This window comes from Denticeps clupeoides, chromosome 10 (genome assembly GCF_900700375.1).
Source record: "Denticeps clupeoides chromosome 10, fDenClu1.1, whole genome shotgun sequence".
Lineage (NCBI taxonomy): Eukaryota > Metazoa > Chordata > Actinopteri > Clupeiformes > Denticipitidae > Denticeps > Denticeps clupeoides.
Genome location: NC_041716.1, coordinates 8342624 through 8369855, shown reverse-complemented (window position 1 = coordinate 8369855; position 27232 = coordinate 8342624). Strand labels below are relative to the sequence as shown.

The window sequence follows — 27232 nt, the reverse complement described above, 5'->3', positions numbered from 1 at the left end:
TAAGAATTATGCCTTTTGGGCTGAGACCTGAAACATTCTGCATACATTTAGTTAAAATAAAAAATGTGCTTCGATTTAATGCACGGTTATGTACTGTTAATGTGGTGCTACTATCATAATAATAGTTGTACTGACTGCATTATCCAAATAATTACTGGAATTAAGATTAACTGCAAAACAGGATTATCCTTCTTGTACTTCAAGACATTGAATATGGACGGTGCGTGCAACATCTGATGCATGGACAATTAACCCAGCAAAATCAATAATAAAATTTATAACAATACATTTACATTACATTTACAGCATTTATTAGACGCCCTTATCCAGAGCCATTTACAATCAGTAGTTGCAGGGGACAGTCCCCTGTCTTGCTCAGGGACACAATGGTAGTAAGTGGGATTTGAACCTGGATCTTCTTCTGGTTCATAGGCGAGTGTGTTACCCACCCTACTACATTAATAACAATTCCTGGGGAATTCTGGTTTGCCACAGTTCTGTTCCTGAAATATCCACTGCCAGAGTTTTCATCTGATCAGATGATCATTAATGATGTATGTGCCAGAATCTTTAAAAATGAAAAAAATTACTGTGGTAAAATTTTGTTGTGGTCATGATTTACTTGGCCACACTGATCAGGTATAAATATAGCTACATGTGCTTTAATGCTCAGTGTAATAAAACAAGTATTCCATGGTAAGTATTTTAAAAACAATATAATAATATTATATATATATATATAATTAATAATTAATGTCTCTTTAATTAAACAACAAAAATTCCATTTATTGAAAGAAACAGGACCATAACTGAGATTTTAAAAAGGTTTATTACCATAATGATCAGTTTCACACTCTGGTTCCGACATTGATTTTTGCTTTAAAAATGTGCATCTTATGCTTGTCAGACATTGCACTTTTCAAATATACAAAACATATCCTTTGGAATAACTTCTCTAAACATAATCATCTGAACACAATAAATAGAGGCATAACAAAAATGCCTACAACATGAGGCACCACATTGCATATTCTGCCACCCCAACCAGTACAGTACACGGTTAGATTCTAAGGCACGCTCCCTCCATAAAACCACCTCATATTTACTGCCAGTACATACTTATTACACAGGCTTCTCTAAATTGCCACAAAGGATTTAAACTAGTAGTGGAGGGGCTCAAGGATCCACAAATGAGACAGAGATGTATCTGACTCCAGAGGTGGTGGGTAGGCCTTCGTGGTAGTGTGTGAGACGTCCAGGGTGCATAAGGGCCCAGCCTTTCCGTTGAGCCTGAATGGAGCAGTTATACCGCAGGAACCTGCAGCCTCCACCCTTATTAGTGGGAAAAATTAAACACGTCAATTTCAGTCAAATTAATGTACATTTTTAATTAAAAATTGCTTTAGTAGAATGTCTAAAATTATACTTGAAAAAAAACACAATTATCAGCTCAAGTGGTTACCAATATTGTGAACACTGATGCACACTCACCTGGTAGTCAATTCCCACTTGATTCAATGCAATATTTATAGTGAACGTTGATGCATCGTGGTGAGGCCGTAAGGACGGCTGTTCATCTGGCTTATACCTAACTACAAATGCCAAATCAAACTGAGCCTGCAGAGGGAGAGAGAGGTCAGCCTGTTATATGCCAAAGAAAAAGAGAATAAGATATTGTCTGAAAACAAGCATTACAGAAGCATTCCCACGCCACTCGCCACCTCTCCATTACAAGGCTTTATCTCGGCCACCTGCTCTCTGGATACAGAGTTGATAGATCGGGTGAGTGTTCAAGGCTTGAGGTATTTTGGCAATTTACACGATGTCTTTAGAGCATGTGTGCATTTGAATGCACTAAAGTCTGCAGTATCTTAGGAGTAAGCACAGTCTTAAGATCACCAGATGAAAAGGAGGCGTCAACTAGTGTGTACTTTACAAGGCACTTGTAAAAATTAGGGGGGCACTACTATTTTAATAACGATTCGAGAAGGCAAACACTGGTTATATTGCTTGTAATACAAAGAGTCAAAGTGTTCAAGATAAATATGATTTCCATTTCCAAAACCCTTCTCCACTCAATAACATTTCAATAAGAAATGCTTTAAAATGTGCCTTTTTTCATTTAGCTTTGTTCAGAAACATATAGTTTACACAATAGCGAGGAAATTCATTTTGAAGGTAACCCTTACCCTTGTGTAATACCCAGGGAACATTTTTTCAGTGACGGGAGCAACATAATCCAGGAGGAACTTCTGCCACTCCTTCTCAAAACTAATCTGGTTCATGTGGATGTCTATGGTGGGGACATTCTCGTACCCTCCTTGAATTCGTGTGTCCTGGAAAAACAGGATATTTATAAGCAACCCAGAAAGGGAAATTGAAATACAAAAGAAGGAACTTCAAAGCAGGATGAAAGTTCTTGCTAAGCTTACCGTGTTACCACCACCAGACCACTGCCCAAAGTTCTCCATCTCTTCAACCAGGTGTGTGCAGGCTGTATCGGTGAAAATGGGGAACCAGTACACATCAGGGCATGGCTGTGTGGAGACACGGAGAGCATGAAAGTGTGTTTCATTAAAACAGTCAACATTCACCACTGAGCGCATCTGCTGTGAGATTTCCCCCTGACATCACCGTATGTAAAAAGTGACATAGTGAACATGAAGTGATTGTCATTGTGATACACAGCACACGGTGACACAACAAAATGTGTCCTCCGCTTTTAACCATCACCCTTGGTGAGCAGTGGGCAGCCATGACAGGCGCCCGGCGAGCAGTGTGTGGGGACGGTGCTTTGCTCAGTGGCACCTTGGTGGATTGGGATTTGAACCTGCTAGGCCACCACTGACACGTGGTGTTTAGGAAATAATTGGGCAATAAACCATATCAATACATTTAATATCCACCAATGAAACATTACACAACGAAAATGGTTGTTTTTATGGTAAATGGTTACCATAAAAAAGTGGTACTCACTGTTTCTATTAGATTTTCTTTGTCTATGCGTGAATAATTCTGATGAATGTATCGCTCTTCCCATTCCTGTGGAGAGAAAATTTCTAATTAACTTGGATTTTAGAGTTTACAGCCATTGCAACCACAACCCTATCCAATGGCAACATTTACATTTCATAATAATTAATCATTAAGCCTGCCCAGGGCTAAATCCTATTGAGTGGGGTTTATTCTTTGGGTCAGCTAAAAGGACATTTTTATTTGTACATATTTTGTTTTAAGTAAATGAGTAAAATCATACTTTGTCAGAATCTATACAACTACTTAAAACTCTTCTCCGGCTGTGTGTTGAGGCTGTGGGTAAAGGTGTCCTTACCACAGGGTTCTCAAAGATCTGCCATAGATCATTGTGCAAGTGATTGGTCTGGTAGTTTTCTGTTGATAGCACTCGGCCGAATGTATGCAAATTTGTTACGTACATGAAAATCCCCTGTAATTTAAGAAATGGACATATATTTCACATACATTTCCATGCTGAAATATTACAACAAGAATTATGCACCAGGACTTGACTGATGTCTGGATATGGCCACTGACCTGGTTTCGGACACTGCGGCAGAACGCCATATCAGGGTCAAGGTTTCCTGAGAAGAACAGGTCAGACGCACTCAGCTTGTCCCTCAGGACACTGGCCTTTATCAGGTATATGTGGGATACATACGGAACATTCCATAATCCCCTGAGTGAACATGAAAAAGTATAATGTGTCAGATTAAGACAACCGTGTTTAATTCTTGTTTTTTGAGCAACACTTACATTCTGCGTCCTTGCACTATGTCCACATAGTCTTCGGACCTGGCATAGTATCCATCTGGACTAAGGGCACCCCAGAAATTGGTCCACAGTTTGCCAGGCTTGGTCATCATTGGGGCTACAAATGGCCTAAATACACGTAATAGACAGAAACTGAATAGGACTCAACACAGAGGCTTTTCAACGCAAATTCAAGAACAACTAGAGAATTTTAATATTCAATGTGAACCCTAGAACGAAAACACACGTACGAAAACACCAAACGTACCTATTGAGCTCAATCAAGATTTTCAGAGTGTCCTCGTTCTTCAGAACCACATCTATGTCTATGCTGAAGAAATACCCGCAGTCACTGTCCTGCCGACACTCATCGCTGAAACAGCATGGATAAAAATTCACTGTTAGGCCCATCTCACCAATTTGTGTGAGGAAATGTGAGAAAGGTCCAGGTTTGACAGAAACTGTGATTCACATACATTAAAACAAAGAATTGCAGTTTCTGCAAGATGATTTGCATTTCTAAATCCAGAAGAGAAAAAAAATAATGCAGAATCAATGTGAACCCACAAGGCCAAATTCCTTGACTCTGTGCCGTGTATCCCATCATCTGGGCCAATTAGTTTCACTGCCTGATACTCTGTCCCATGATCCTTCAGGAAACGATTCACATGACCATCATGGTGTTGCTCCTGCCAAACAGAAGCAACAGATATCCACCCACAGATATTTTAACAATCTTTCAAACTACCCACTCAGATAAAAAAAAACTGAACAGAGCTATATTGAAAATACTGCCTTTCGCAACCGTACCTTGTTGTAGATGAAGAGCTTAAGTCTGTTTTTGGGGTATTTTAAGTTCAGAAGACGCTCAAAGAACACTGAGACGAAGGGAGTGGGCTGCTGTATGAAGATACCAATGTGGACCACTGGATACTTGATCTCCTTAACACACAGAGGGAAGGGTCAGCACATCATGTATTCATTGATTTTTTCATTATTTATTATATATAACAGAACAAAAGTATATGAATTGACAGTATATGAATTGACAGTGAGCATTAGCTTATTTTACAGATGTACAGTACAGGCCAAAAGTTTGGATACACCTTCTCATTCAATGTGTTTTCTTTATATTCATGACCATTTACATTGGTAGATTCTCACTGAAGACATTAAAACTATGAATGAACACATGTGGAGTTATGTAGGGGCAGTGGTGGCCTAGCGGTTAAGGAAGCAGCCCCGTAATCAGAAGGTTGCCGGTTCGAATCCCGAGCCGCCAAGGTGCCACTGAGGTGCCACTGAGCAAAGCACCGTCCCCGCTTGTCATGGCAAAGCACCGCTTGTCATGGCTGCCCACTGCTCACTCCGGGTGATGGGTTAAATGCAGAGGACAAATTTCACTGTGTGCACCGTGTGCTGTGCTGCTGTGTATCACATGTGACAATCACTTCACTTCACACTTTAGTGCAGTAGTTTCTTACTAGTTTCTTACTTAACAAAAAGTGGAGACCTGAACTCCACAGTCACCGGACCTGAACCCAATCGAGATGGTTTGGGGTGAGCTGGAAAGCAGAGTGAAGGCAAAGGGGCCAACAAGTGCTAAACACCTCTGGGAACTCCTTAAAGAATGTTGGAAAACCATTTCAGGTGACGACCTCTTGAAGCTCATCGAGAGATGAGCTTCAAGTAAAGGGCGGATATTTTGAAGAAACTAGAATATAAAACACGTTTCAGTTATTTAAAATAAATAAAGAAAATACACTGAATGAGAATGAGTGTCCAAAGTTTTGGCCAGTATTGTACATACATGCATATATATATATATACACATATTCATGCATGTACAACCATATGTACATATATGTATTTCAGTCTTCAACTCGTCACTGAAACAGAAATACAGTCCATCTATTCCATTTATCATGACCCTGCGTAACGCCACAATTTGGGGAAGAGGAACAAACACGTGACATGGTGAAGTGAAGGATGTTTAGTTAACAAAAATTGATCTTCTGTTAACACAATATTCCCTATCATATTACCAAAATACAGCACTGTAGATGTCAGTGATTTCTGATCTGCTATATAGTTAAACTGCAGTCTACTAATATATGAAGCACAATGGGTGCTTCATTGAAGGGTGCAAGATGGTTCAATTAATAAGTGCTGATTAGGATATACATTACCATTATTTATAGGAATGCAGGAGATACAGAGAATAAAAAAGGACTTACCTTCAGGCCAGAGAGTGGGTGCAGGTCTTCGCTGCAGACAGTGCAGCCCTTCTCAAAGTTCCAGGTGTTTGGGATGTAATTACCCAGGTAGTTTATCTGCAGCTGTAATAAAACAAAAAAGATTAAGCATGTGTACAGTGACACGCTGACATTCTACATTAATTATGCATTGATAATTCATATTTTCCTAGATATTAAATATACAATGTTAGTCACTTTAAAGAAAATCAGAGAATCACACGTAAACAATTAATTAGTTTGATACATTTGCACAGGTGAAAGGTCAAAAGGTCATGGCATGCCTTGGTGGGGCCGTTGCCATGGACAAGAACAGGCAGAGTGTCATATAAGATGTTTCTGGCCCGGACACGTCCATCCTCAAACTTTAAAACCACTTCATCTGTACACACACAAAGAGTGAAAAGGGATAAAATGTCAGCAGAATTTCTTTATCAAATGTTTTTGGCAATATATATAAATAGAGAATCCTGATGAAATAATGGCTGTTACAATGAATTTTATCCCAGGTCCCTTTTTCATTAAATCAATCAATCAGAGAAAAGAATTTGATTCTAGCACTAAAGATTTGTAAAGACCTGAAAAAAAAATTATTAGCATATTAGTATTTGAGTGGCAAAACGGCCTGTTTGCTTTGACGCTTTATTGCTTCCTTTCATGCCTGCAGTGCCGTCCTCCCCCACCATGTGGTAAAAGGGGGGCAGCAGCTCCCTGGCCTACGTGTACATGCTCACATCTCCCGGCAACCTCCAACATTCCAGATCCAGGCGCAAGCAGCGAGGCGGACGCAGGAGGGAACAGTGGCGAACTGTGGCGGCAGAGTCTGCCCCCCTGGCCCCGCCCCCCTGGTGTTTAAAAGAAACCACGTCTCTCGCGCCTTCATCAAAGCTCCCGCATGCAGGATGTTTAGACACGCTGAGATGTTCTGTTTCTCATTTTATTGAAAAAGTAAAAGGCCAACCGGTGTACTTCTGAGCAGAACTTAAAAAAAAAAAAAAGATAGTATGTCAGCAGTCTCAGCTTCCTGTGAGGTTTCATACATCTGCAAAATCATTTAGCCTTCTTGTGGTGAAACTACACAAACTTGTTGCTGTTCAGGCTCAATTATTTTTAAAAAATGATAATGAAAATGTGATCTTACCCAGTGACCCATGAAGGTTTTGGAACATTCTGCATTTGTTGTCCAGAGTTATATTTATGGCTTTCTAAAAAGCAAAAATCTGTAGATGAGTTCCTACAACATTCAACAGAGGTGGTGCATTTTAAAAAAGATTACTGATTACTGGTAACGTACCCTTTTCTCTGGGTTGATGTAAATCTTTGTAAAGAAGAGCTGATCGCTTTCGCCATCTTTCCCTGTCCAGTTGGCCACCAGCTCTTTTAGGTTGGGAGCGTAGCCGATGAAACCTGGAAACATAGTAAACATGGTAAACAATGCCTCTTTGACTAAAAGAGAAGGGGACAGCAGGAACAATTGAAACAGGAGATCCGTCATCAGGTCACGGTCGTTCCGGGTTCTTTCAGTCTGCTTCTTCAAACATGTATCCTATTGCTATCCAAAAAAAATAAAATGGGTTATCTGAATCTTAAGTGACGCCTACAAAGAAACAGCTATAGAGCAATATTTTCTCTCATTAAAGTAATAAAAAATGTACTGCATGAGCCACATAAGTGCCCCAGGTTTAGTGATAATTTGAGCCTTAATCATGGGATGCCAACAATTACAACACACAGTACAGGCCAAAAGTTTGGACACACCTTCTCATTCAATGTGTTTTATTTATTTTCGTGACCATTTACATGGTAGATTCTCACTGAAGGCATCAAAACTATGAGTGAACACATGGAGTTATGTACTTAACCAAAAAAGGAGAAATAACTGAAAACATGTTTTATATTCTAGTTTCTTCAAAATAGCCGCCCTTTACTATGATTACTGCTTTGTACACTCTTGGCATTCTCTCGATGAGCTTCAAGATGTCGTCACCTGAAATGGTTCTCCAACAGTCTTGAAGGAGTTCCCAGAGGTGTTTAGCACTTGTTGACCCCTTTGCCTTCACTCTGCGGTCCAGCTCCCCCCAAACCATCTAGATTGGGTTCAGGTCCGGTGACTGTGGAGGCCAGGTCTCCACTTTTTGTTAAGTACATAACTCCACATGTGTTCATTCATAGTTTTGATGCCTTCAGTGAGAATCTACCAACGTAAATGAAAATAAAGAAAACATATGAGAAGGTGTGTCCAAACTTTACTGTACTGTAAGTCCAACCAAATCTACCAAGACATGACATTGTTGAAAATTGTAAAGTGACACAACGCAGCGCAGGACCAACGTTAATATTTAAAGCATCTCTCAGACGCCCTTATCCAGAGCGACTTACAATCAGTAGTTACAGGGACAGTCCCCCCGGGAGACACTCGAGGTTAAGTGTCTTGCTCAGAGACACAATGGTAGTATGTGGGGTTTGAACCTGCAACTTTGTGCTATTCTGGTTCATAGGCGAGTGCGTTACCCACTAGGCTACTACAGCCCCAAAAGAAAGGAGAGGCTTCACCTCCAGATCCCAGGAAGCGTTTGCCCTCTCTGACGTGAGGATGCTTGTCCTCCAGGTGCCGGTCGGGCCAGATGAGCGTCTCTGCGGAAAAGACCACCTTGTGTCCCGTCTGCTGGAACTTCTTCAGCAGCTCTTTTGGGCCCGAGGCGAAGATCACGTCGTAACTGCAAAAAGAACGCACCCGGGAGGACAGCGTTTTCACTGGTTTGGCTCATTTATTCAGACCGGAAATTAAACTTTCATTCAAGGCTCATGCATCCTAGCCCCTCCCCAGACAATGAGAGACAATGAGAGCTATGTTCTGCTCAATAGTCAGTGCATAATTCTGCAGCATTCACATTCGTAATGCAATGGTAATAACTGTAATACAGATGTGTTATAAAAAAAAACTCTGCAACAGATCATTTTAGATTTTACATTTACAGCATTTATCAGACGCCCTTAAGAGTGTAAGAGTGACTTACAATCAGTAGTTACAGGTACAGTCTCCCCTGAAGCAACTTGGGGTTAAGTGTCTTGCTCAGGGACACAATGGTAGTAAGTGGGATTTGAACCTGGGTCTTCTGGTTCATAGGCGAGTGCGTTACCCACTAGGCTACTACCACCCAGATCATTAATTCAGCCGACCTCTTTACCTGTCAATGAACAATACGACCTTGTTCTTCTCCGTGACTTCCTCCAGGGCCGATTTCAGGAGGCGCACCTTCTGACCCCCTCCTGGAGCAGACATGTAGTCCCCTCCTTTCCATTCCTCGCCTTGGCCAAGAACCTTAGAAAAATACCAACAGATTGCCCACGTTTTACTGCAAATTTGCATCAACCTCCGAAGGCAAAGTCACTTTTCCTATATAATGCACATACAGTGAAAGAGATAACTATTATTATTATTATTATTATGAAGAAATATCAGTATATGGCCTTACCTTGACAGTGTAGTTAAAATGCCGGGCAGATCGCATGAACCTCCTGAAGCCACCCGTCTCCTCTGTGGCCACGGTGAGGACTACGAGCTTCCCTGCCCGAACAGATAGTGGTTTAACACGGGACCTTAATAAAAGTCGCCTTTTATCCAACATGATATACGACGACACGACAGGGACGCGGCGGGACGGCGGACAAGCGCGGACTCGTTTCCCCAGCCGGGGTCTCCTCTGGATTCCTGATCCAGGCGCGTTGCGAATTCCCGCAGCGATTCTTTCTGGAAAGAAGGGGAATCTCGGCCCCGCACTAGATCACGACGGAATCTTTAAAAACAGTATTTACAAAAAAAAAAGATTCGAAGAGCCGAAGCTAAGTACCGACTACGCGAGTCGCTCTGATTCGAATCCCGTCCACGTCAGCGGAGAGGAAAAAAGAAAGAACAAATCCGTGCAACTTTTAGCCCCTTTTTTTTTACCCCACCGGTTGCTCGGTTAAACTACCGTCGCCTGCCGCCGTGCCGCTTGGATTTCGGTAAATGGCGGCGTGTTTTTTCTTTTTTTCCCCGTCAGAAGCAGCGCGGTTACCTGCGGCCACGGAGCCCGTTTTCCCGCACTGCGCCGGGGGCAGCAGCGCCAGCAGCAGCGCGAACGTCCAGGCGCCCATCTTCAGCGTGGCTTGGAAGCTAGTGGACGGGTCGGACGCTGTATGTTGTCCCTGTCCCCACCCCCCACGGGTGGATATCCGAGACTCTCCCTTCACCGCCACAGACTCGCTGGATGTCGGCGACACTTTGAACGAACCGAATCACGTGTCGCACACATGCGCTGCTCCAAAGTTGCGCCGAAGTTCCACAAGAGCTGTGCAAATATTTAATATTACGATACACGGCGAACCCTTAGACAGACAGGCAGGTTCGATGGAATATTTACTCTCAGTGAATGCATGCGATGTTTAGTTGAGACGCCGTTCGTTTGGCGAACATCTGTTTCCCACGCAGACAGATGTGCTGGCTGCAGCTGGGGCCGCGACGTGACCCGACGCACGCGCACGCCTTGCCCGTTATTCTTATTGGTGTTGTTCTATTAGTGGTGTCTTTTTTATATATATATATACACACACACACACAGTACAGGCCAAAAATTTGGACACACCTTCTCATTCAATGTGTTTTCTTTATTTTCATGACCATTTATGTTGGTAGATTCTCACTGAAGGCATCAAAACTATGAATGAACACATGTGGAGTTATGTACTTAACAAAAAGTGGAGACCTGGCCTCCACAGTCACCGGACCTGAACCCAATCGAGATGGTTTGGGGTGAGCTGGACCGCAGCGGGAAAGCAAAGGGGTCAACAAGTACTAAAGACATCTGAGAACTCCTTCAAGACTGTTGGAAAACCATTTCAGGTGACGACCTCTTGAAGCTCATCGAGAGAATGCCATGAGTGTACAAAGCGATAATCAGAGAATATGGCGGCTATTTGAAGAAACTAGAATATAAAAAAACATGTTTTCAGTTATTTCACCTTTTTTTGTTAAGTACATAACTCTACATAAACACATTGAATGAGAAGGTATGTCCAAACTTTTGACCTGTACTGTGTGTGTGTGTGTGTGTGTGTGTGTGTATATATATATATATATATATAAATATATATTATTATTCGTTTATTAATTAAATTTCTCATCACCGAAGCCTTGAGCTGTGTGCCGAGTTTACATTTTTTATAAAGGTTCTCAAAGTTTTGTCTTTAGGTTCCTGCGTAACAGAACCTGAAGTGGGAGACCAATCTCATTCATCCTCAAAAAGTGAAAGTGAAAGTGAAGTGATTGTCACACATAATACACAGCAGCACAGCACACAGGGCACACAGTGAAATTTGTCCTCTGCATTTAACCCATCACACTGAGTGAGCAGTGGGCAGCCATGACAGGCACCCGGGGAGCAGTGTGTGGGGACGGTGCTTTGCTCAGTGGCACCTCAATGGTAACTTGGCAGATCGGGATTCGAACCAGCAACCTTCTGATTACGGGGCCGCTTCCTTAACCACTAGGCCACCACTGCCCCACAAAAAGAACCAGCAGAGGACGTTTGTCCCGATGCAATGGAACAGTGGTGGCCTATGGAAGCGTCCCAGTAATCAGAAGGTTGAACTTTTCGAATCCCGGTCTGCCAAGGTGCCACTGAGCGAAGCACCGTCCCTCCCACTGCTCACCAAGGGTGATGGTTAAAAGCAGAGGATACGTTTCGTTGTGTCACCTTGTGCTGTGCTACTGAGTTTCACAATGACGATCACTTTTTCACTTTCAACAGGGGAATCCAGTTCTACACTGCAGTCACTTCTACGTCTGCCCACTACAGTCTGGGCAAAAAAGATCACCAGTGTCCCCCAGTCCTCCATCCAGGACCTGTCCCTCTCAAGAAGGGAAAACTTTGTGAAATTTTGACCTGCTGATCGCCACTTATGTACACTCGTGGCATAATCTCGGCAATCTTTGTATTTATCTGTACATAAGATTTTGCCTATATAATTGTTGTCTTACACAGCTGTGCCTGAATTTCCCCGCGTTCGCTCGCGTACTTGGCCAACAAACGCGATTCTGTTTCTGCTTTAAAGGAATGCGGCTGTCGTAAAAAATATTACGACGCCCTGCGAGTGTTGTCTAGACTCGCTTTACGGCAGGACCAAACGCGGAAGTGTCAGTTCGCTCGGCGCTGCACGGCGAAACACCCTCCGGAATGGACCGTCTGGCCGCGTTCGTTTAAAGGCGAGACCCGACAAAAGGCTCCAGGCCCCGCGCTCTACTGTCCCGCCATGTCTGTGGACGTGGCGACGTGACGGCTGGCGCCAGAGTGCACGTCGTCGTGAGTGACCCGCGAGATCGGCTAGCTGGCGTCGGCTAACGCGCCAGACTGTTGCGCTGCGGCGACCATGTCCGCGTCTCGCCGCCGCGAGTTGACCGAGACGCAGAGTGCAAAGTTTACACCGTGCAAGCGCGCCGCCCTGGGTGGCGATTAGCCAACTAACTTATCTCGCCAGTGCAGATCTCCACAAAAGTTACCGAACGCTTGAGATAAAGTCCTTTATTTTTTGTAAGATCGCATCGTTTAACGCCTCCTGCAAAAACTTTCAAAGTTAGTAAGCTTGCAGATGTCTGTGCCCATTGTTCGGTTTTTACCACAGCTGAAACTCCCTTAGCGGCCGTTCACCTTTTTTTTTTTTTTTTTTTTTTTCAAGCCACCATTTTGCGTCTAAGGCGGAAGATCAAGACAATGTGGCTCCAGCAGCGACTGAAAGGGCTCCCGAGCCTGCTGTCAAGCAGCTGGGCCCGCAGGGTCCTCATCGGGCTGCTCCTTTTCATGATCTTCTACTGGTACCTGAGCTCGGACGGGATTCTGAGGGCCCTCAGCCTCTCCAGAGAGCTGGGTGGAGTCGCCGGGGCCTGTCTGCAGACTGACATCAACAGGTGGAAGGCCTTCGTGGAGCGGGGGGAGGGAGTCATCATGAGCCCTCAGAATAAAGACGTTGCGCCTTTCGTGGCAGGAAACGGACATTTCCTGGTGGACGTCGAGGCCAACAGGCTGTGGCTGTCTTCGTCGGCCCAGCCCGGCTCCGCCCCTGTGCACCAGACGGACTTTGCTCCCATGGCAACACTGCAAATAGCGGAAAAGCGTCACGAGGCACAAGCCATGATGCTGTGGTTCCGGAAGGGATCAGTTTTGTCTGTGCGCTGCGTCTCCATGACACATTCACAGTCGCCTAGGGACTGCGTCACTGTCCGGGAGGAGTACATCGCGCACCGGAGCAGGCCAAACGTCTACCTTCAGAGGATCCATATTAACAACCCCACAGACAGGACTGTGAGCGTAAACATCTTCACAGACGCCGTGACCTTTCGGGTCGGCCAAGAGGTGGAGAAGAAAGACTTTGTCGTGTCGGTCAGAAAAGTGCACACGGAGAAGAGCAACGTCGTAGTAGTCATGGTAGTGGCTACAAAGAGGGTGAACAGCGTGGTCCAGGTCAATGGCAAATCTGAGTACAAAGAGAACGTGTTGTCTGTAATTCAGAGTTCTGAGCCGGTTGATTCGTCCAAAGTGGAGGAGACTTTGGCCAGGCTTAAAGAAGCCGTCAGGAAGGAGATGCAGGAGGTGCTGAGACTCAGTGTTGATGAACTGGAGCAGGATCACCAGCAGGCATGGATGGATTTGTTCATATCTGGTAAGTCTTAGGGAGCGGTTAGCCAGTTATGATGTGAAGCGATTGGCCACAAGAATTCATCAATATACCTGTGTAATTCTAGTAAAAAAAAAAAATCTAGCCTATCTATTAGGGGTGTTAGAAAAATATTGATACAGCAACACATGTTTTACGTGCTGATATTGAATCAATACAGTGACATTAAACATCAATATTTTTTAATGCAAATTTAATTAATGGTGCCGTCGAGCATTTTTTTTTTATGAGGTCAGCAGAGATGAATGTCAGCGTGCGACATATGACGAGAACCGTATGTCTCTTGTAGTTCTGCGGGGCAGTGGTGGCCTAGCGGTTAAGGAAGCAGCCCCGTAATCAGAAGGTTGTCGGTTCGCTCTGCCAAGGTGCCACTGAGGTGCCACTGAGCAAAGCGCCGTCCCCACACACTGCTCCCCGGGCGCCTGTCATGGCCGCCCACTGCTCACTCAGGGTGATGGGTTAAATGCAGAGGACAAATTTCACTGTGTGCACCGTGCTGTGCTGCTGTGTATCACATGTGACAATCACTTCACTTTAAGACTACAACCTCCACTCCTGTAGATGGCGCTGTAGAGCTGGCTTACGTTGAGTTACTGCTTGGCATTTCAGGCAGCATGAAATCGCGAAGCATGACATACAGAACACCGCGTCTTGTATTTAAGCTCTGTTTTTACATTTTCAGTGAACTGTAGAATATTGCGATATGTATAGTATCAGAATATATTGTGAAAATCGTGGGCTCTGTGTTTAAGTTGTTTTGGCTGTGTTCTACCCCTTAATCATTGGTCTCTTTCTTAATTCACGATGGACATTGTCTCATTGGTTGACCGCTCTCTACATCAGTGACACCGATATTTTAAAATTTCATCTACAAACACCCACCAACATTCCAGATGAATAACTGAAAGTTATGGTGGTAGTAGCCTAGTGGGTAACACACTCGCCTATGAACCAGGAAGACCCAGGTTCAAATCCCACTTACTACCATTGTGTCCCTGAGCAAGACACTTGACCCTGAGTGTCTGCCAGGGGGGGGGACTGTCCCTGTAACTACTGATTGTTGCTCTGGATAAGGGCGTCTGATAAATGCTGTAAATGTAAACTGTAAGTGAAGTGATTGTCGTTGTGATACGCTGCAGCACGTGTGCTGTGCTGCAGAGTATCACTTGACACAACTAAACCTCCCACTCGATTTAATCTAGTTCAAAAATACTAAAAAACGTGTTAAGGATAATGATACAGAAGTGAAAAAATGTCATTCTAAATGGAGACAAGACAACATTTCCCACTACCACGTGAGCATCACTGCTATAGTAATGTAAGGTCTTAGGCGTCTGTACAGGACCTGTCCATCGAAGTACAGTAGTGGGTTCTAAGCATAATGCATACAGTAGCAAATGGGCACCAGCCAGTAAGTAAAGTTTATAGGATTTATAAGGTAGACCGAGGTTCACACTTCTATCCCATGTTTTCCCACAGGAGTGGAAATGAGGAAGATCACAGACTCCCACACCCCATCCAGCCACACGGTCAACACCACACTCTACTATGTCCTCTCTGCCTCTACGGCGCCCCTGCTGGACCAGAGGGTGACCACGGATGAGCACGACCGGCTGGTGTCCAGCCTCAATTACGCTGACCACTGCTTCAGTGGCCATGCCACCATGCACGCAGAGAACTTGTGGCCTGAGCGGGTGACCAGCGTGGCCCAGATCCTCCAGCTGGTCAACCTCTGGACGCTGACGTTGCAGAAGCGAGGCTGCAAGGTGCTGGTGGCCGCCGGGGCCCACGGCATGATGCAGGGCATGGTGCTGAGCTTTGGCGGCCTGCAGTTCACCGAGAACCACCTGCAGTTCCAGGCCGACCCGGGCGTGCTTCACAACAGCTACTCGCTGCGCGGCATCCACTACAACAAGGACCTGATGAATCTGGCCGTGCTGCTGGACGCCGAGGGCAAGCCTTTCCTCCACGTCTCGGTCAAGCCTCAGGAGAAGCCGGTGAAGCTGTACGCCTGCGAAGCCGGCTGCATGAACGAGCCCGTGGAGCTGACCTCCGAGGTCAAGGGCCACACCTTCCCAGTGATGGTGACACAGCCCATCACCGCCCTGCTTTACATCTCCACCGACCTGACGCACCTGCAGGACCTGAGGCACACCCTCCACGTGAAGGCCATCCTGGCCCACGAGGACCACATGGCCAAGCAGTACCCGGGCCTGCCCTTCCTCTTCTGGTTCAGCGTGGCCTCCCTCATCACGCTGTTCCACCTCTTCCTGTTCAAACTCATCTACAACGAGTACTGCGGCCCCGGCGCCAAGCCGCTCTTCAGGAGCAAGGTATAGCGAGAACCTCCATGGCCGGCCGGCCGACAGCCAGCCATCTCCTGGGCGCTTTCTTTTTTTCCCTCCTCGTGGTGGTGAACATTTCTCTACTCTCTGACCTAATTGTGCGCTTTAAACCACGCTTCCTGCGACACTCTTCCTCACGGGAACTCCTCTCTTTACGATAATTACAGACAAAGGCACAATCCTCGTTTTATGCAAAATCCTCAGTAATGAATGGTGTTCTGGGTGTTTTTTTTTGTTTTTTTTTTCCCCCCCTTCTGATGTTTTAATGTAAATTGAAAGCACCAGTGCAGTTGTAGCTCTAAACAGTCACCTTCCATTCTTCAACGTGCTTATTTAGTGTGTTTCTTTTTTCTTTCTTTTCTCCTCACTTTTGATGTTCTGCTAAAATATGCAAAAATGTCAGCAAAAGTTATTTCCTTCTTCATTTTTTCACTACACATTCACACGAATGTAAGGGTTTCAGCTGTAGGTATAAAGATCTCTCTGCTATTGCAGAGTTTCGTGTCGTCCGCCCCACTGGTGCCTTCAAGCTGTTTTTCCAGTTTGGTTCAGCAAATCCCTTCAAACCTTTTTTATTTTACTCTTTACTTTTTTTTCCCCCCTCTAGTTCTTACCAAATGCAAGTGACACCTTTCTGTCTCGTTTGATTTTGTCTGTTGCTGTTCTGTGCATTTCCTGCAGTGAACATGTCTGCACCACCTCACCTCAACGCGATTCCCGGAGCACTTTGGGAATGATGATAGGATTCTCGCAATCTGGGTATAAACAAGGAATCAGCAGACGGCGGTGCAGACATGCGCAACGCGCCGAAGCTTTTCAAATCCTCCTCTGTTTCTCTGTAATGTGAAGAAATTGCAGCACTGATCGCTGTGCGTGTGTGTGTGTGTGTGTGTGTGTGAGAGAGAGAGAGAGAGAATGTGTATTCTGTTGTCTGTCCTCGTCCTTTTAAGGCATCGCTTAGAACTTAGAATTTCTGAGCACAATCACATATCTGACAGCAGTGCTAAAGATCTGGAGTGTTTGGTTTCATTGTGTTTTATAATGACTCTGATTAAATTAACAAAGAATTTGAAGCAGTTGGCACTTGTCTCTGTTGATTGTGACCCGCTCGCTGCTGCCCAGAAGAAGAGCTCAGTCCACGTGCTGAAGGAACCTCGGCTTCTCCACACAGCCTCTCGTGACTGTCATTTGAGGAGGACTTGTATCATATTCATATGGAAGTAATTAAATGCAGTAATTAGCTCATTAGTACCTAATTACTAAATGAGTAATTAAGCTGATTTAAACAGTAAGTGGGTTGGCGATTTTAAACACTTAACAGCCTGTCATCTTGCGGATGACTTTGGGGGAATTTGATGTCCTCATTACAACTCATGGGAAGTACAGCACGTGGCAGCGTTTAAAAATGCAGAACCTGAACGGGGCAGTGGTGGCCTAGCGGTTAAAGAAGCGGCCCCATAATCAGGAGGTTGCCGGTTCGAATCCCGATCTGCCCAGGTGCCACTGAGGTGCCCCTGAGCAAAGCGCCATCCCCACACACTGCTCCCCGCGCGCCTGTCATGGCTGCCCACTGCTCACCAAGGGTGATGGGATAAATGCAGAGGACAAATTTCACCGTGTGCACCATGTGCTGTGCTGCTGTGTATCAGATGTGACAATCACTTCACTTTCAATATTTCACTTTTACATGTAAACTAAACGAGGTGAGCATTGAAACCTGTGTTAACTCTCGCCTCTGACTCCACCAGGTGATGGGTGACGATGGCGGCCTTTGAGCAGCAGCCAGCGAGGCTCGGGGTCTCCACGGTGGACCCAGGTCGTGATTTGAAGGGTAGCTGCTCGCTCTTAGTCTCCCTCCCTCTCCGAACGGTGCCTGAATTTCTTCTGTCGGCAGGGGTCGCCATTTCGCCGTTTTCGTGGTTTCTTCACCTGGTTTGCCGTGGAAATAAAACATCCGACATTTAATTCACCACGAAGGCTCTGGACAGAATATGATTAATATGATCAGTCACGTTTAATGTTTGCTCAAATAATTTTTTTTCCCATAACCTGGTAAAACTATCCACTAGAATTACCTGTACTTGATTTCACAATTGCTTAGTGTGAAACTGATTTTATTACTGATTTCGAGGCGGAAAGGTGCGATGACATCCTCTCCTGAAACCAAATGAAGCCGCAGTGCCTGATCTTCTCTGATTTAATAGTTTTTGTTTTGCACACATTGTTTGCACACTTTTTATGACAGAATTCTATGAAGTAGATTTTTAATTATTTTATTGCGCACGTTACGTTTACTTTGCCACGAAGGAAAAATGTACATTATTTAAACACATATTTAAGGTTTTAGATTATACTCGTTATTTAAGAATCAGAGGGATTGTGTCTTAATTGTCTTCTTCATTAATTAATGGAATGGTATGGTTAGCTAATTAGATTATTTTTTTTAGCCTTTTTTCTTTTTTTAATGTGAATTTGTTTTATGTGAAAATCAAAATAAACTGTGAATTTAGGCTCCGTGCCTTATGGTCACGGTTGCGAAACGATTATGTGTGTACAAATACGAAAATGCCGTGAAATTCGATGACTTTAGCCACGTTTTGTATGTAAAATAAATGAAACAATAAATTAGTCTGATTCAGTTGAGCCATTTAGAAGTGTTTACAAACTGATTATGATTTTTTTTTTCGTTTGGAATTATTATTTAAATTCACAAATTACTTAATTAAGAAGCGTCTGTGTTATTGCAGGTCAACTGCGGAGGAATAATCTTAGATTACAGATGCCATTAACATCCTATAATCCGATGACTGGAAGTGTCTTACACGGGCACAGAAGGCGGAGCTATTATTATTTATTATAATCGGTGCAGATTTATGTCATGAAAATATTAATCGGCACTGTTGTGCATGACTTTTATCGGGTCTATATTATTATCGCTTAAATGTTATCGTTTTTTGTGATAATATGTCTGGTCGACATGACATGAAATATCGTGGGTTTTTAAGTGTAAAGGCCGCGCCACGGCTCGTCCTGATTATTAATCCGACGTCACGGAGACGCGTCTGGAGTGAAGGGAGGTGGGACGACGTCCTGCTCCGAATTCTGACCGAGCCAAGGAAACCGGATCCAGGAGAGTCCCATGTCATCCCTGCAGGACGTGAAGAAAGACTGCCTCGCGTCCTCCGCCATCAGCAGGATTAAAAGCAGGGGGTCCACGCGTGGAGAGCTGGAAGGCGACTGCGACGTCTGCAGGTACTTGGCGAGCTTCTTATGGCCGATAATAGCGCGCGGACGGTGACTGGCGTTGATAAAAGCGTCTGGGTTCACGGGCATGTTCGTCGTCGTCTAGGCTCTCGCTGTGGCCCGGTTCCGGAGGCCGTGGCCGCACGGTGCGCCGCGTCCTCGCCGCCTGCCTGCTCTCCCTCGCCGCGCTGCTCGGCGCCGTGGCCGCGGACTTCGGCGCGAACGCGGCGGCGTGGCGCGCCGCGGAGGCGGCGCTGGGCGAGCTGACGTCCTGCAGGACCAACGCCACCCTGGGACTCGTGCTGGAGGTCCAGGCCGCGAGGAGCGCGTGTCGCGCCGGGGACGGGGACGGGGGCGCGCAGGCGGAGTGCGCGTCCCCGCTGGAGCGCGTCAGGCGGCTGTGCTCGGAGGCCGACGGTGCGAGCTGCCGCGCAGAGCTTCGTCGGTGTTGTGCAGAACTCGAAGCTTTGCCCGCTTCGGACTTTCGCTTGGATGCTAATGGAACGTCAAAATTCTCCCTGGTGATTTTGAAGATTTTGGACATGTGGGGCAACCCAGACATGGACACCAGGCTCCTGAAACTGTACCCAAGCTGGGCAGATGTTCTGTCCCTCAGACTCCTGGTGACCTTCCATGAGCTGAATCTCCAGTTGGTGGCAGGAGAATGGGAAGGAAACGTGACATGTTTCACACCCCGCTGGTGGGCCACGGTTAGCGGCCTGGCTGTGGCCAAGGTCATGTCTGAGAGTCTGGAGAAGTGCTGGGAGGAGAACATGGACATGGAACCGAACTCCCTTCTCTTGGCAGATGTCTCCACGTTTCTCTACGGTCCTGGGTCGGGGGGTCCAGCCGGAGCGATCGAAGATCTGCACTTCACGCAGGAGTGCCTGCTGGCCACGGCCAGTGGCTCGCTGAGGCTCAAATCCAGAGACCTCCTGTCCAGCATGAGCCTGAAGATCTGCTTGCTGAGCCTCGCTTGCCTCATCTATCCCATAGTGCTGTTCTCCTTTAAGCAGATGACGGAGTGGATCCAGAACTACGCCCTGAGCCTGAGGGAGCGGACCGAGGACCTGAAGAGGGAGAGGCGGCTGGCAGAAGACCTCCTCCATCAAATGCTGCCCAAGTCCGTGGCCAAGCAGCTACGTCAGCAGAAGCACGTCGAGGCTGAGAGCTATGACAAGGTAGAGCTTTTCCACCCACCATGTATCTCAAAGGAATTCCGATCAAGTGCCACCTGGCACCAGCGTTTGACTGGTTTGTAAACATTTCCTAAAATATGACACAAGAATATGACATGCTTAGTACTGAGAAATCACATTATTAATTCATATTTCATATTAAAGTGATTCAACAATTTTTGGAAATAATAATTTTTTTTTTACATTTGTGTTATAATGCCTATTAAAGACTTTTGGTTTGGTGCAAGAAATAAACGGGGGAAAAAATACAGGGGAAGAAGAAGCAGGTTTTTAAAAAGCAGCACACACTGGCAAGAGCCCAGCGTGCCGAGTGCACGTCGCCTGCTTTTGGTTTGTTTGTTCTTATTGTTGGGTGTAATTACCTGTAATTATGGTATTAAATATTCATCAGAAGATAAAAAAAAATGGGGTTATGGAGGGAAAATTGAGCGCATCTCATCTGAGCAGCTTTCGGCAGCCAGGCCCCTCACCCCGGTTCAACCGCAATTCACTGCAGACGATTCCTCGTATATCTGTTATCATAATCTGTATCTGTAACAAATCTCCCGGTATTTCTCAGTTATGTTTTACGGCATAATCACCATGACAAAAGTATTGTGGCACCAGTTTGTCGGAAATTGTCAGAGATGACAGGATTGGAAGTGCAAGAAAGTAAAAAAAAAGCAAACACACATATATACATACATACATACATATATTTCTACACACACACATACATATATATATATATATATATATATATATATACACACACACACACACACACACACACACACACACATATATATATATATATATATATATAATTCAAACAATCACGTGTGGAGTTTTTCTGATCACAGCTGCATAACTGGTATCCCTTCAGGTCACCATATTTTTCTCTGACATTGTGGGTTTCACCGTGATCTCCGCTTCCTGTACTCCACTGCAAGTTGTGGAGATGCTGAACAACCTGTACATGTGCTTTGATACCCGCATCGACTCCTACGACGTCTACAAGGTGAGCATGCATGTTATCCAGAAGAAGTTACCTCGTCTTGGTGGAGTAGTGATGATGATGATGATGTACTGTGCTGTATATGAATGAGAAAGAAATTTGAACTAAACGGCCACAGCTCAAATGCTATGAATACAGAATAAAAATTCTGCAACAAAAAAACATTAGAAGTTGACATTGTTATTGCAGTAATATGATTTCTACTTCTGCTCGCTTTAGGTGGAGACAATAGGAGATGCTTATATGGTTGTGAGCGGCCTTCCTGAGAGGAATGGAGAAAAGCATGCAGATGAGATCGCCAAAATGTCCCTGGACCTGGTCGCTGCTGTCCGACAGGTGCCCATACCACATATGCCAAATAAACGGCTTCAGCTCCGAGCAGGGATACACACAGGTCCGGATTTTTTTTGCATTTGAGCAGTCTGACTAGCATGAGTTGGTAATGTGCCATATTGGACCATATCATACTAAGTATAATTGTACTTCTTGGGCTCAGGTCCTTGTGTGGCAGGAATCGTAGGCTATAAAATGCCCAGGTACTGTCTGTTCGGAGACACAGTCAACACAGCTTCGAGGATGGAGTCCACAAGCCTGCGTATGTACAAACACCAAGAAACACATCACCACATACATCCCCAGTGGCTGGGATTTACTTCGAACCCTTGTAATTTGCTTTAAATGTGGTCCTGAAACACTGATATTGTGGATAAAAGGTAGCCAAATGAGTCCTAGACGGTCTTGGCATATATTATGAGTGATCAGTTGTCAGTCTGTCTCTATGGTCTAATCTCTAAAGACATATTTTAAAAAACCAGATCAATCAGATCAATATCATGATGAATTGAGCATTTTACTGTGATTATTGAACGATCACAAGGCTTGTAATATATTTATTCCAAACTTTTATTTGGATATTATTTTCTAATGAAAGTGCATAACTTTGTGGTTTCAAAATGATTGAAACAAACACAAATGAACAGATTTCATACTTTGAACACCAAATGTTGAAGAACACATTGCTTAAAATGAAAATTAAAAAACATTTCTAGCAAATGCTGGGATGGAGTTACGGTTACAGTGAGGAAAATAGTCAGATTAAAGGGAAAAAAAGACTGACACAGACAAGGTTGGGTTAGAGGATGTTGGCTTTTATTTATTCTGTGCTAGAATTGCTCTAACTGTCTGAATATATAACCCTCGAATGGGCACAGAACTTTTTCCCTACATTCTCATGTCTCAGCTCAGAAGATCCACACAAGCTCAGATGCGTACCTGGCCCTCATGAAGGACAACGCTTACGAGCTGCAACTGAGAGGGGAGATCGAGGTTAAGGTAAGCCTCCAAGCTCCTGGCTTTGTGTGTGTGTGTGTGTTTGTGTGTGTGAGTTTGCATCCTCTCCCCATACTGCAGTGGGCTTCCTCCAAGTTCTTTGAGTTCATCCCACCACTTTGATGGGGTGATGCCTCGCCCACAGTGAGTCCCTCCACTATTGATTGAGTGGTTATGTATATTATAGTCAGTGAGTCAATTTGTGAAAACATGATATACTGAAATGTCTGAATAAATACTGATTTGAATTTTGGAATGTTATGAAGATAAAGTCATAAATTTGTGAGATTGTGGTTTTGCATATTCTTGTAAGGTTATGACTTTAATCCTGTAATTTGACAGGATTAACTTTATTATGTAATAACGTTATTAACTGTTACTTAATTATGTAATAACTTGAATGGCTTGAATTTAGATTTTAACATTTTAACATAGCTTAATTCATGTGTCGATGGAGACGGTTAAACCACTGCTGTGAAATAGTTGGTTGAATGGCGGTACATGTGAAGTGCCCATGATTTTGTGTTTAATTGATGAATGCTGAAAAATGAGCTGCTTTGGAACGCTCGAGTATCAAGAGTCTGTAAATCTCATTAGGAAAAAATAATCCTACTGAATACTGATCTGCGTAGAATTACTCCACGTGAGGGTTTCCACATGGAACCAGACATTCAGGGTATCACCTCGTGGTCCACCTAAATTTTAGTGCAGTTGTGTCCTGATTTCAGGGCAAAGGAAAGATGAACACCTACTGGCTGATTGGCCACAAGAACTACAGTGTCCAGAATGACAGTCTGGTGTGTCACTGGAACCCCAGCCTGAGCAGGAAGAAGAAAACCCCAGTTGGGAGCAGCGTGTCCGTGGCCAATGTGAGTTATGAACGAAGCTGAGGTGTCTCAGCCATCTCTGTAATGTCGTCGGTGTGTTCCTGATGAGGTGAATGATTGGCGATCGTGAAGATTGTATGGTGACTGCTAAATGCCGTAAAAGGAATGTAAACGTTTTCCACGTGAGCGGATGGGTTGTGTGGCAAATGCTGCCACTGTTTTTTACCACTGTTTTATTAATAATATGAATATGCTTGTAGGAAGCCCATGACGAATATTTGATCGCCTCAAAACCCAGACAAGTCTAAGAACTTGGCCGGAAATGTTTGAGGAAAAGCGGAGATCTGGTCACCCTAACGTAGTGGCGATATGCTAACACAACTTTCTTATCAACTTAAAGTCAAATCATTTAACACTAAATATTGCAAACAACTGTTTACTTAACCCAAGAGACTTTAGATTTTTTAAGATTTGTTTAATTGAACAAACTGATTAACAGCTCTGGTGGGGGGTGCAGCCATTTGCTAAAATAATTTAAGTAAATTTTTCCCTCATTAATGTACACACAGCACCCGATATTGACGGAAAAATACAGAAATGTTGACATTTTTGCAGATTTCTTAACAAAGAAAAACTGAAATATCACATGGTCCTAAGTATTCAGACCCTTTGCTGTGACACTCATATATTTAACTCTGGTTCTGTCCATTTCTTCTGATCATTCTTGAGATGGTTCTAAACCTTCATTTGAGTCCAGCTGTGTTTGATTATACTGGTTGGACTGGATTAGGAAGCCACACCCCTGTCTATATAAGACCTTATAGCTCACAATGCATGTCAGAGCAAATGAGATTCATGAAGTCAAAGGAACTGCCTGACGAGCTCAGAGACAGAATTGTGGTGAGGCACAGATCTGGCCAAGGTTACAAAAAATTACTTAAGTTCCTAAGCGCACAGTGGCCTCCATAATCCTTAAATGGATGATGTTTGAGAGCAGGCCGTCCGCCCAATCTGAGTTTGAGTGAAGAGCCTTTGTGAGAGAGGTAAAGAAAGGACCACAGACTGGACCGAAGGTTCACCTTCCAACAAGACAATGACCCTAAGCACACAGCTAAATTAATGAAGGAGTGGCTTTACAAAAACTCTGTCACTGTTCTTGAATGGCCCAGCCAGAGCCCTGACTTAAACCCAATTGAGCATCTCAACTGGGGAGAGGATCCCCAAATCCAGGTGTGAAAAACTTGTTGCTCCTTTCCCAAAAAGACGACTCGATGTATTCAATCAAAATGGTGCTTCTACTAAATAGTAAGCAAAGGGTCTGAAATAAATCTGCCAAAATGTCAACAATTCTGTGTTTTTCTGTCAATATGGTGTATTGTGTGTACATTAATGAGGGAAGAAATTTAACTTAAATGATTTTAGCAAATGGCTGCAATATAACAAAGAGTGGAACATTTAAGGGGGTCTGAATACTTACTGTACCCACTTTACTTCCTAAAATATATTCTCTTATATATTTTTCATGACTTATGCATGTGTTAATAATTTTGTGTAATAATTAACAGTGTGAAATGTCTAGTATTTTGTTGTTGGTGGCAGTACACCACAATGGGACATGGGGACATTGTGTGGGGTCGTCTAGAGTCTAGACTTACTGGGATGTTTCTCTCCTTCTCGCAGTCCTGCATCACCATGCAGAGTGTGAGTGAAAACATCACGCCCATCTCCCAGCTGGACACCACCTCAGAGGCGGGGCAGAAGGGATCTGAGGCCAAGTTGTGTGTGTCTGCGCAGGTGCAGAATGCAGCAGGCAGTTGTGGGACCCTGGGCTCCATGGTTGGGTGTCTGCAGGGGGCAGACAATCGGGAAAACAGCCCCGGCTTGGCTAGGGGGAAAAGCGACCTGCTACCTGGGTCTGTACAGCATTAACTCTGCATCTGATGTGGTGCGGCGGGAAAGATCAAGAGATGAATATGCCGCTCGTCCATGAAAGGAATAGTTCAGACAATTATGCCTGATTTGTACCTGCTTAAATGTCTTTCTTGAATAACTTACTCTATGTTTAGATTCACTTTGAGTTGTAATGTAGCTGGCAGAAAAATTCACAGGAAATTCTGAAAAAGTGTTACATTTAGTTAATTATTGATTTACAAGAATAATGGTCATATGACTACATACAGCTATATTGTAATTATGAGTGGACGTTTTTGAATTTGAATGATGAAACAGTATAGAGGGGCAACACACCTTCAAGGTTGTGAGTCCCAGCTTGGACCTTGTGTGTGCAGAGTTTGCATGCTCTTCCCGTGTGGGCGCAAGGTCTCCTCCGGGCTCTCCAGTTTCCTCCCGCCATCAAAGAGTATGCACACAGAGAGACACACTAGGTGAATAGGCAACTCTGAATTGTGTATGGTGTGAGTGTGTGAGTGAATGGTGTGTGTGTGTGTGCCACAGTAAGTAAGCGAGTAAGTAAGTGAGCGAGTGAGAAATGAGCACAGAAATTGGTCAAAATGTAATGAAATTCTTTGTAAATAAACACACAACATGTGTAACATCAGTAATCTGCTGTGCTTATTAAACAGGCCTGCTTTAATTACTGACATTGTATGAATAGCAAAATACCAGTTTGCCAGCATATTGAATTTTTCAACTCAAACCATACATGGAGTATAACTAAATTGGTACATTCTGGATTTCTGTCAAAAATAGTATTTATTATTGGGTTTATATTATTGTAGGATTAGCTTCAAATAATTTCCCCTATGTCTACTGAAGTTTGAGATAAAATGTGAAAATACTGTTGTTTATTTGATCCTTCCAGCATATGCAAGGCCAAACTTCAAAATTGACCTCAAAACTCCCTAGATCTCAACTGGATCCTGCTTCACTGAGATGTGGTGGAAAACACAAGCCTTATAAATGCATTTTTGTTCTTCCCTGAATGTTGCTTCGCCAGCAACTTGCTCAGTTGTGCTCTTTGAAAAAGCACAAAGCAGAAGTGAGCTTCATTATATTAAGTGGCATTAATGACCACAAGACTCCCTGGGATTCTAATGAGGATCATTACAGGGTGAGAGCCAGTGATCTGGGAGGGAGCGAAAGGATCTGTGAGGTCTCCATTGTCTGCTAGCTAAATGGAGACTGGGATAATTGCATAGGCTGAAGCACATGCCACTTAGTGTGAAATGCAGATGCGCATAAAACACAACCATCTGCCGCAACGCCTTGAACACAGATGTGAGCCCTTTTTGAAGGTAAACAGGCGATTAATTTGTGTCAAGGCAACACTGTCTTTTCACTGTATCACAAGCCTTGTGTTGGCAAAACAAGGTAATTGTCTTTGCAAGGCTTATGTATGATTAATGTTTGCGCAGAGTTGTTTACAGTAATATCTAAAGAGGTACTGTATATTATTATTACACTGTATGCAGAAATCTTAACTGAAGAGAATTACATGTTTTTATGTACTGTAGAAGAAATTTCTGTCTGATTAAAGACAGTTGAGATTTGTACCACTAGATGGCAGCATCTGCTGTGTACTTGTTTTTCCACAGTGTCC

General features: G+C 44.1%; 3 protein-coding genes across 4 annotated transcripts; 2 read left to right on the top strand and 1 right to left on the bottom strand.

Annotated features, from left to right (window-relative positions):
- Positions 1–810: 810 nt before the first annotated feature.
- On the bottom strand, positions 811–10461 carry plod1a (procollagen-lysine, 2-oxoglutarate 5-dioxygenase 1a). Its single transcript, XM_028993128.1, has 19 exons — positions 10082–10461; positions 9500–9591; positions 9212–9345; positions 8577–8740; positions 7318–7430; positions 7165–7228; positions 6308–6405; positions 6006–6107; positions 4579–4710; positions 4336–4457; positions 4037–4141; positions 3772–3897; positions 3553–3694; positions 3332–3445; positions 2977–3042; positions 2433–2537; positions 2190–2336; positions 1492–1617; positions 811–1332 (listed from the first exon to the last, which is right to left on the bottom strand). The coding sequence occupies exons 1-19, from the start codon at positions 10158–10160 to the stop codon at positions 1177–1179; spliced, it is 2187 nt and encodes a 728-aa protein (XP_028848961.1). The 5' UTR covers positions 10161–10461; the 3' UTR covers positions 811–1176.
- A 2266-nt stretch (positions 10462–12727) lies between these two features.
- Positions 12728–18721, top strand: kiaa2013 (KIAA2013 ortholog). The gene is made up of 3 exons (XM_028993758.1): positions 12728–13718; positions 15213–16066; positions 17827–18721. The coding sequence occupies exons 1-3, from the start codon at positions 12773–12775 to the stop codon at positions 17851–17853; spliced, it is 1827 nt and encodes a 608-aa protein (XP_028849591.1). The 5' UTR covers positions 12728–12772; the 3' UTR covers positions 17854–18721.
- A 46-nt stretch (positions 18722–18767) lies between these two features.
- Positions 18768–26234, top strand: LOC114798233 (uncharacterized). 2 transcript variants are annotated; one of them, XM_028993757.1, is made up of 9 exons: positions 18768–19330; positions 19428–20502; positions 21386–21520; positions 21737–21911; positions 22014–22112; positions 22758–22849; positions 23575–23715; positions 25354–25374; positions 25468–26234. In XM_028993757.1, exons 1-9 carry the CDS (start codon positions 19218–19220, stop codon positions 25600–25602), a joined length of 1986 nt encoding a protein of 661 aa, XP_028849590.1. In that variant the 5' UTR covers positions 18768–19217; the 3' UTR covers positions 25603–26234. The 2 variants fall into 2 exon arrangements, with proteins under 2 accessions (XP_028849590.1, XP_028849589.1); XM_028993756.1 differs by having other exon boundaries at positions 18773–19330; positions 25354–26234.
- Positions 26235–27232: the final 998 nt, after the last annotated feature.

Coding starts and splice junctions, on each gene's coding strand:
- LOC114798233 (XM_028993756.1), top strand. CDS start 19,218: ATGTCATCCCTGCAGGACGTGAAGAAAGACTGCCTCGCGTCCTCCGCC. Junction 20,503..21,385: donor AGGCTGAGAGCTATGACAAG/GTAGAGCTTTTC, acceptor GTATCCCTTCAG/GTCACCATATTTTTCTCTGA. Junction 22,850..23,574: donor GAGGGGAGATCGAGGTTAAG/GTAAGCCTCCAA, acceptor TCCTGATTTCAG/GGCAAAGGAAAGATGAACAC.
- kiaa2013 (XM_028993758.1), top strand. CDS start 12,773: ATGTGGCTCCAGCAGCGACTGAAAGGGCTCCCGAGCCTGCTGTCAAGC. Junction 13,719..15,212: donor GATGGATTTGTTCATATCTG/GTAAGTCTTAGG, acceptor GTTTTCCCACAG/GAGTGGAAATGAGGAAGATC. Junction 16,067..17,826: donor AGCCGCTCTTCAGGAGCAAG/GTATAGCGAGAA, acceptor TGACTCCACCAG/GTGATGGGTGACGATGGCGG.
- plod1a (XM_028993128.1), bottom strand. CDS start 10,160: ATGGGCGCCTGGACGTTCGCGCTGCTGCTGGCGCTGCTGCCCCCGGCG. Junction 7,431..8,576: donor ACGCTTCCTGGGATCTGGAG/GTGAAGCCTCTC, acceptor CTATGTTTCCAG/GTTTCATCGGCTACGCTCCC. Junction 3,446..3,552: donor GCCGCAGTGTCCGAAACCAG/GTCAGTGGCCAT, acceptor CTTAAATTACAG/GGGATTTTCATGTACGTAAC.